Genomic DNA, 10,710 nt, shown 5'->3' on the forward strand with positions numbered 1-10,710 from the left:
GTATTTTGACAACTGGTTGATGCACAGGACATGCCTTTCGAGGACCTGTCACTCTGTTGGGAGATAGTAAATTGTTTGGGAATAATCCCCAGCCTTCAGAAATTGGATCTGATTCTTTCATTGAGTTTTATTTACATGGGGTTGAATTTCCTAACCCATCAAGGAAAAGTTTGCTTGCCTTTACATTTCTCAGATGGGGACACACAAACCAGCTTGGATCCTCTACAAAGACTTCTTTTTTGCTCAGATTCCCCATGGAATCCAAATTTCATCACCATCTGAGTTTATGGTAAAATCAGGACTAATTTCTGCCTGAAGTTCTGATTAATGTCCACAAGCCATACTCTTTTCTGTGCACTCACAAGTCAGATTATGATTGTGGTGCTCACCTGGAAACAGAGGGGGTAGTTTTGTGGAATTAATCTCAGAAAGAATCTCCCTTCATATCAACAACCTAGAAATGCTGGCTGTTTTTCTAGCAATATAAAGTTGCATCAACAACAGAAGACATCACTGAATCATGGTCACCATGAACAACATATAGGTTGTGGCATGCCTCAGATGTCAAGTCTCATGTCTCTTCCATTTGCTTGGAAGTCTGGAACCTCCTCCGATGGACAGCCCAGGAGGATATCACTCTCATAGTATGCCACATTCTGGGCAAGAGAAATATTATGACAGACAGCCTTTCCAGACAGGATCATGTGATCCTAACAGAATGGTATCTGCACCAATTGCTAGCTGTAGGGGAAGCCATTAGTAGAATTGTTTTATATGAGGCTGAACAACAAACCTCTCTTATGTATCACCAGTTAAAAAACAGAATGCTGTTGATATCATCAGTCTGAACTGGGATCATCTGTACATTTGCACCTTCCCACCTTTCAGAATAATCCCATAAGTTCTTCACAGGGATAGGACCTCTATGTCGCAGCTCATCCTGATAGCTCCTCTTTGACCCCAGTGGTCATAATTTAGTGGCCTTCTTGACCTGTTGATAGACAACCCTATTGGATCCTCAATGAGGAGGAATCTGCTTTCATGGCATAGATCTTTTCTCCAATACAACAATCCACATTCTCAGTCATCATGCCTGTCTCATATCAAATGATTTATCAACCAAGATCAGTTTTCAGGCAAGGCTGCTAATTGCATCACCCAGGCCATGAGGCAGTCAACTTCCAAAATTATGATGCAAAGTGGATAATATTCTGTATTTATTTGCAGCTGCAAATGCATTGGTTTTATCTATCCCTCTTAACCACAATTGCTAATTTACTTCTCTTTCTTCTGAGGCTAAAACTCATCAATATCCACCATTAAGGGCTAGCCCTCTCCAATACTCTAAGGTTCTCAAAGGATCAGACCATCATCTTACAGAACTGATCAGATCAGGTACTTTGAGCTTCACAGACCAGTCTCTTGTTCTGGAATGCCAAGTTGGAACTTGCTGCATTGTTTGGTTGTTATCTAAACCTCTTTATAAATTCTTAAGTTTAGTCTCCTTGAGAACCTTACCCGTAAGAGAGCCTCCCTTCTCTACCTAGCATTGGTGAGGAGATGATTTAAATGTAGGCCTTATCAGTGCAGAAGGGTTGCATATGATTCATTGATACCTATGATTCATTTCCTCTTCTTTGCTAACCTGGGTTTTTGGTTCAGTAGTGTCAAGCCACAAGTTATCAAGCCATCCTCAAATTGGCATAGAACAGTTTAATAGAGAAAATGGTAAGTTCACTTAACAGCTTATCTTTAGACTATCAGTCACCAACCAGACTCGACAATTCAGCAGTGCAATAATAGCAGGCAATATATTACTAAAATGTAGTATACAATTTTGGAGGGTGGGTGGATGGGGTAAACTACTTATAATTGTTTAATACTTACCTGCAATTATTGCCTAATTCCCACTTCTTTCCCCACCCTATGTCCTTTAGTCTCAGTTCAGGTCAAAGAAGAACAATATTCTCAATAATACCTGAACAGTCAGGTTGGGATTATGTTCTTCAGTTTTTCTTTCTAGACCAATTACTAATTGGAGGTGTAATTTCTTCTTGGGCTGCAGACTAGTGCCTAGAATAAAGATAGTTATGCTATAATAGCAGATATGTATGACATAATTAACATTATTCCCCCCCCCATTTTCTATGCATAGGTCGTGGTTCAGTCGTCTTTTAATACAAGTGTTAAATATGCGATCACTCAGATGAAAGAATGATTTGGTTTAATGGTGGTATTAATGCTATTGAGATGAGTTAACTAAAAATCTAACATGCCACAGAATGCTTTTAATCTTTCAAGGTCTTTTGAAAACTTAATTCTGCTCTAATAAAAGTGGGGTATTTTGTAAAATTAAGGACACAGGTAAGAGCTGTTGGGATAATGAGAAATATATTAAGTCAGAGACCATATTAATAAAGGGTCATAAGTTTGTACAGTAAATTACCTGCAGTTTTTTTTTCTTCAGCAAGCCAATGCTCTGTTAGCTGATGTAACATGGAAGAATCTGGAGCAGTTGTATCCAAATTTCATCGGAAATGTTAACCCTAATAATGACAAAATCACACAGATTTTTGGGGATCAAGGGGGTTACTTGTAATCAGGCCTTTTCAGGGTCATAGAACAATGGGGATCAAGGGGGTTACTTGTAATCAATCCTTTTCATAGCCATGTGATTTTCCTAGTTTCCCATTTGTTCTGGATGTAATAGCTATTTGCATTTTATCAAATTAAGATAAGTTGCAGCGATGAAACTCTGTTGCAGCATCACAGCTGATTGAATCTATTCCAAACAATGATATATTTGCATTGCTTTTCTATAATTGGGTAAATTATAGAAAAGCAATGCAAATAAATCATTGTCTGGAATAGATTCAGTAAGTTATGCTTAAAATGGCATAAGTCAATTAACTATCACATAACAGAGATATCAGTGTACCACTGACCAGAATTCGATTACCAGCTATGTGTGAATTGTGTAATTTTCATGAAATCTTTTCACAGTATTAATATATTATTGAAAATATGTTTCATTTACTAGATAATTGTCTCAAAAAATTAAACACCTATTTCATGGACATAAATATGATATATGAACAGGAGGAATTGTCTTTGATTTTCCTAGTAAATTCGTTATATCTGTGTATTGTAACAAATCAAGAACAAATGTTGACATTTTCATTAATTGCATGCATTTAAGGAAACATTTAATTCAAACAGAGTTCTTCTTTCTCTACTTCTGACAGCATTCACTTTTAATCTTAATCATCTGTACTTTGAGAACTGATACTATGTAAGTGACCCAATCAGTCATTTGTACTTTGAGAACTGATACTATGTAAGTGACCCAATCAGTCATTTGTACTTCAAGAACTGATCTTATGTAAGTGACCCAATCAATCATTTGTACTTCAAAAACTGATATTATATAATGACCCAATCAGTCATTTGTACTTCAAAACTGATACTATGTAACTAACCCAATCAGTCATTTGTACTTCAAAAACTGATACTATGTAAGTGACCCAATCAGTCATTTGTACTTCAAAAACTGATACTATGTAACTAACCCAATCAGTCATTTGTACTTCGAGAACTGATCTTATGTAAGTGACCCAATCAGTCATTTGTACTTAAAAAACTGATACTATGTAAGTAACCCAATCAGTCATTTGTACTTCAAAAACTGATATTATATAAGTGACTCAATCAGTCATTTGTACTTCAAAACTGATACTATGTAAGTAACCCAATCAGTCATTTGTACTTCAAGAACTGATACTATGTAAGTAACCCAAATAGTCATTTGTACTTCAAAAACTGATATTATAGAAGTGACCCAATCAGTCATTTGTATTTCAAAACTAATATTATATAAGTGACCCAATCAGTCATTTGTACTTCAAAAACTGATATTATATAAGTGACCCAATCAGTCATTTGTACTTCAAAACTGATACTATGTAAGTAACCTAATCAATCATTTGTACTTCAAGAACTGATACTATGTAAGTAACCCAATCAGTCATTTGTACTTCAAGAACTGATATTATATAAGTGACCCAATCAGTCATTTGTACTTCAAAAACTGATACTATGTAAGTGACCCAATCAGTCATTTGTACTTCAAGAACTGATATTATATAAGTGACTCAATCAGTCATTTGTACTTCAAAACTGATACTATGTAACTAACCCAATCAGTCATTTGTACTTCAAGAACTGATAGTATGTAAGTAACCCAGATAGTCATTTGTACTTCAAGAACTGATAGTATGTAAGTAACCCAATCAGTCATTTGTACATCAAAAACTGATACTATGAGAGTAACCCAATTAGTCATTTGTACTTCAAGAACTGATACTATGACAATGACTTAGTCATCTATTTATTATTCATAGGTGTGCAATATTTATTTACGGAAATATGTTCGTATAGATTCCTGAGATTTTGTTAAATGAATGTCTGCATTTTTGCTTGAATTTATTGGGCATTTTTACAAAGTTTTGAGAAAACTAACTTTTTTTCTTCACTTAATAATTATTTTTTATTCATGACATGTTAGCACAAATGTAGTGAAGTGTGAATATACAGATATGCAAATGCAATATATTTTCAGTGGAATTTATTCCACTATGATTAATAGAGACTAGGTGCAAATGTTTTGTTGTTTTTCTTTTCTTTTCTTGCCAGTAATTATGCGTGTAGGTAGGTGTCAGTAGGTACTGGTAGGTAATAACATACAGAATTGTCACTGTATGCGTCCACAATTTAATTGAACATATTCTATTGCAACAAAACTCCAACAATAACAACATACTTTCTCAGTGCTGCTACCATCATCTTTAATATTTTGTCTTTTTCTAAAAGATATTACTTTTTTAACGCTTCTGCTGGTCTCGGGTATATTTCTTAGAAATGGGTATCACAGAAGTAGTAGTTGTCAATTTTTTTTCCTCCAATCTTTCTGCGAACAGTAGCAAGTTGTTGTAATGCATTATGTTGGTTCCCAAATGTTCTTCTTGTGGGGTGAGGAGTGGGTGTAGATGTTGTTATGGTAGTAATAGTAGTAGATTATGACTGACTAGTTGTTTTTTATATATACACTCTTCAAGTAGACAACCTACTTACATTACCTATATAAATAGTTGACAAATATTGTTCAGTAGCAAAATGGATAAAAATAATAATCAAAATTGAGATATAAAATCAGATGTAGTCAAGCTGCATGTATTGAAAAAACATCATACAGACTGGGTTGTTCTCATTTTTGTCTGTATATTCCGAACAATTTCAAAAGATGTAGAAATCATGTAGGCTAGAATTTCCATGTAAATCATAAAACAATGTACCAATTTATCATTTACTTTTTTTACTTTCGTCTACAACATCTTATTGGTTAATACTGTTCAAAGAATGGACCAATTTGTAAGAATTTATTTGTATTACACAAATCAGGAAATTGTTTATATTTTCTATTAATTATTTACCTCCTTACATTCCTTACCATAATTTTCCTTTCATATGTATATTTTAATATGCCAATATTTTATCTATTTTTGAGATTTCAGAAGTTGATTGCTATTGAATTAAATCTAAACAAACTTACGGTTCTTTTGGGTTTGTTGTTTGTTTGTCATAATGATCACACACACACACACACACACACACACACAGACACACACACACACACACACACACACACACACACATTCCTGACTCTTGCTACACCATGATCATATTTCTTAAGTAGCTACATGCATAACTTTACTGGGATATAATTTCTATTGTACATTTTGTTGCTAGCATTGAGTTTTTTTGCCACACAGGGTGTCTGACTCTTTTGTTCCCAGACTAGAATTAAGTCGAAACATTTTGATTCTCTGCACGATATGCATGATAATCCCTTCTTTGGTATTTGTTATCCAACTAAGTTTATAAGTTTTAAGACCGCATATCAATTTGTTCTACTTTCTTTCTGCTATTTTGAATCCTTTGTTCATATGTCCCAATTATTCAAACATGCAGGAGTTAATAATATCTCCTGGTCTTTGTGGTTAGTGGATGTAAATTTTTCCTTCAGATAATGAATAGCTTGTTTTGCTTGAAACATTTGGAAACTGTTTTGCATTTGTGCCCTAATCAATCCCTGTGTGTATGTGTGTGTGTGTGTGTGTGTGTATATATATATATATATATATATATATATATATATATATATATATATATATATGTTAGTGTGTGTATGAGTGTGTGTGTGATATGGATTTTTAACATAGCTTTAACAATATTTCAGTCATAATGTTATGATGAATGCAAGTTCCACCAATGCTAAAAGTTGACCCTCCAGTTCACCCATACAAATATTGGCATACGAAGGGGCCATTTTTGCACCATACCAGTGGGTGCACTTTTTGGATGATATAGAAATGAAGTGGCAACATGGAAGAGAAAATTTGGATGATTTCATATCAAAGACAAACAACTTCTATCCTTCAATAAAAATTCACAGCAGAAGTCTCCAACTCAAACCAAGTTTTCCTGGACACAACTACCAGACTGGTAAAAAAAAAAACCTCCATATAGAGATCTAATCGAAACCAGCCAACAAACACCAGTATCTCCTCCCAAATAGCTATCATCCAAAACACTGCGTTAGGAACATCCCATATAGCTAGCCATTGAGGATACACAGAATTTGCTCCAATAATGAAACATTCCAAAAAAGGTCTGAAGAGTTATCTAAACATTCAATTTACCGAGGCTGCAACAAAGACCTGATTGCTGAGGCAACCCAAAGGGCAAAACATACAAACTGTAATGACCTACTAAAATATGGAGAGAAGGAAAAGGCTGCTAGGATACCATTTATCCTGACCTGTAACCATCCAGATAACCCCAAAATAGGTAAAATCATCAGGAAACACTGGTCCACCGTGGAATCGTGTGTTGCACTAATGTTAATCCTCCCAAACATACCTGTAGTAGCCTACTGGAGACCAAAAATCCTCAAGGACATTCTGGTCAGGGCGAAGCTAACACCAATCACTAACCAAGACCACACTAGTCAATCTGGCCCCTGTGGCAATAAAAGGTGCAAAACCTGTCAACATATAATAGAAACCATGACATTTTCTAGCACAGTGAGTAGAGAAAAACTGAACATACATGGATCAAACAAAATGAGCAAAACAGAGAATGTAATTTATCGCATCACATGTAAGATCTGTAGCCTTCAGTCTGTCAGAGAAACTGAAAAGCTACACAAAAGGATCAACCTTCATAGATCTGACTGAATGACAAAGAAGCTGTACAAAAACCCAGTTGCAGAACACTTCTCCTCCCTTGGCCACACTTTCAGTGATATAACACTTATTGCAATTGCTCACAACCCCAACTGGAGTTCCGAAACCAGGAAAGAAAAGGAATCTTACTGGATACGCTGCCTTAGAACATTGAAACCAAGCAGTTTAAACCAAGAAGACTAGAAAAAACCAGCCATTCACAGATAAAATTATCTTTTTGCAGCTGACACATTTTCTTTTAAATAATTCTCTAAATTTGCTTATTAGTCACCCAGTAACCTATAATTACCACTATAACAATGAATTATCTGGAATATAATTTGCGCATACATAACTTTACATAAAATAACAGATGTTGTTATGGCTCATTGATTTCTAGGTCAATATAAAATATCTTCCAGCATCTGCAACAAGTCATAGTCATGTAAAGTTTTGCAAAGACAACAGTTTTTCTGTTTTATTCGTTTGTCTTGTCTGTGTTTTGTATTTGCCTTTGAAAAAGACTCAGTAGTGCCCAGGCTAGTTAGATACTAGTTTTGCACTGTTCATAGTCAGTTTATTATATACATATATATATATATATATATATATATATATATATATATATATATATATATATATATATATATATATATATATATATATATATATATATACACATATCAGGCTTCATTAATCCCTGTAGTTAAAGGACATAACTGCCAGATGAAAAGGTTTAAAAAGGTTTAAATGGCACATACAGCAAGCTGACATCAATCATAGGATGTTGCATACATCATTGTATCAAATTGCCTTTGATTTGTTTATGCATGAAACTGTCAAATAAACACATTAACAAATTAAAATTCAAAGGTCATCAAGCCTGGTTTACAGATTGTTTCTATGTCATAAAATCAATAAAGGTAGCCAAGTCTGGTTTACAGATTGTTTCTATGTCATAAAATCAATAATGGTCATCAAGTCTGGTTTACACATTGTTTTTTACTTGGGTAATCAGTAAATGTGTCACTGACTAAGCTCGTTACAGCTCAACTGCCTGATGGATGTACCCGTCAAAATGGGGATAGAGAAGTGCAACTTAATTCTTCAGTAAAAAAATGCAACAAATTTTAAAGATTGGTTCTTAGTAAAGATGTGTGTTTGTTGCTGTAAACGTGTGGGAGGTTTGTTTTGTTTGGTAGGCTTATATATGCCTAGATGAGACAATAGTAAATGTCAGTTTTACTGCTTGCAACTCTCCACGTCAAAGCATATGCATAATAAGGATGATCACATTGATCCAGTGTTTGCAGGCAAGAGAATTGCATATATCGCTGAAAGCATTATATTGATGGATTTTTATACATCACTGGAAGCTATGTACCCCAAAGATACACCCCATTTTGGACTCCACTGCAATGAGTTTATTACAGCCACATGTGATAGCAGTCACTTTGGGATCTTAGCTTTTCCCTTGGAATTTCTATTATGTACCTGATTTTTGTCATGATGTTTACTTGACTTTAAGTTCAAGGACTGGACTTGTTTACAGTTTGCTTGACTTTAAGTTCAAGGACTGGGACTTGTTTACAGTTTGCTTGACTTTAAGTTCAAGGACTGGACTTGTTTACAGTTTGCTTGACTTTAAGTTCAAGGACTGGACTTGTTTACAGTTTGCTTGACTTTAAGTTCAAGGACTGGACTTGTTTACAGTTTGCTTGAATTTAAGTTCAAGGACTGGACTTGTTTACAGTTTGCTTGAATTTAAGTTCAAGGACTGGACTTGTTTACAGTTTGCTTGAATTTAAGTTCAAGGACTGGGACTTGTTTACAGTTTGCTTGAATTTAAGTTCAAGGACTGGGACTTGTTTACAGTTTGCTGTAGTTTTCAATTATGATGATTAACTTTTTTTCTCCAGAAAATGCAGTTGTGACTTAAGTCAAGTGGGGATGTATATATGATGGTTTTGTCAGCAAAGTCTTCATTCTTATAACACTCTGAAATAATTTGCTGTTGTGTTTGATTATAATTTGAGGAGAATCATTTATTTAAATTATTCATTTGGAATTACAGTTCTTTAACATTTTTGACTGAAATACTACTTTGGAATTATAGTGAATTCATTCATTGGGATATCTCAAGGCTATTCGTATACCAGCTCATTCAGGACTATTGGTACAACAGCACATTCAAGACTTTGAATTAATTTGGGATATTCTATACTTTTGGACTTAGAACTTATATGATGATTTGGGATTTAATTCACATTCTTGTAAACTCCATTTACTGGTACGTTTTCACTTTGTTTTCTAAAGAAAAAAATGATTTGTTAAATTTTACAAAACTTGCTGGTTTTGCATTCTTTCTGAGAGAGAGAGAGAGAGAGAAAGTACCATGGAAATCAAATAGTCTGCTATCATGAAACGATCAGACTATTCCGTGGGCATGCCATGAACAAAGGGGCAAAGACGAGCATGTTCTGTCACTCGATATGACATGGGGAGTTTGTTAAGTGAAAGTCATATTTTAATTCTACCTTTAAATAGGGCTTCATTGTAATCATCATAGATGTGACATACCTGCATATATTTTAATGATAAAAGAATAAATATATTGTCATGGCAATGTCTGTAAGAGCTTCTATGGGACCCCATTTTTTGACACTGAGGTAAATGATGCACTCAGGAAGTATGCTAACAGAACAGCATAAAGTTTTCTACACATGATGTCAGACTCGGCCATCTGATCCTTTTGATTTTCAACAAGATATGCTCCACTACTGTCAGATTAATGTGGACATTTTGCAAAATTGTTGTGCAATTTTTGACAATTATTTCTTGATCACAATGGTCTCTATAATCTAAAGAAAGGCTTTCCAAAGCCTGTGGATTGTTGTACCTAAGAAATGTAATGCCCGAGAACACTTTACCTATTGTACCATCTCAAATGTATCAACTGGTGAACTGTCGGTATTGAACCAAGGCCTTCCATTGGTTCAATACTTGTGCAAAACTCAAGTCAGGGCTACAACATGCCATAAACTGTGGAGAAAAGAAGACCGGGTCATACTCATTTCAAGGCTATGATTTGATAAACCCACTTATCCTGTAAAAATTGTACCAATGTCTGTGGCACGGATGTGACACATTATTCTGGGCGATATAATATGTGCACGAAGCTAATCAAAGGAGATCTGTACAAATAAAATTAAAAAAATCCAACAACAACAAAAGAACCCCAACAATGCCAGAACTTAGAAGCTCAAGGATAATGTTTGGACGACACACGGGAGTATGAATAAGACTGATTTGTGTTAAAAGACCTGGACTCTTAACATATTAATAACTCTGAAGTGATGGATATCTAACATTTTGATCCTTGCAACTGTTTGTTTTGGATGATAGACCAATGTTTTATACTTGTTGG

General features: G+C 34.7%; 1 protein-coding gene across 1 annotated transcript in view; it reads left to right on the forward strand.

Moving 5' to 3' along the window:
• Positions 1-5,612, forward strand: part of LOC149780331 (acyloxyacyl hydrolase-like) — a 68,839-nt gene extending 63,227 nt beyond the window's left edge. Inside the window, exon 19 of the mRNA XM_089937207.1 lies at positions 2,468-5,612. Within this exon, the coding sequence (XP_089793333.1) occupies positions 2,468-2,599 (132 nt within the window). The 3' untranslated portion in view covers positions 2,600-5,612. The remainder of the gene's footprint in view (positions 1-2,467) is intronic.
• Positions 5,613-10,710: the final 5,098 nt, after the last annotated feature.

This window comes from Sinohyriopsis cumingii, chromosome 16 (genome assembly GCF_028554795.1).
Source record: "Sinohyriopsis cumingii isolate HCF-2022 chromosome 16, ASM2855479v2, whole genome shotgun sequence".
NCBI classification, from domain to species: domain Eukaryota; kingdom Metazoa; phylum Mollusca; class Bivalvia; order Unionida; family Unionidae; genus Sinohyriopsis; species Sinohyriopsis cumingii.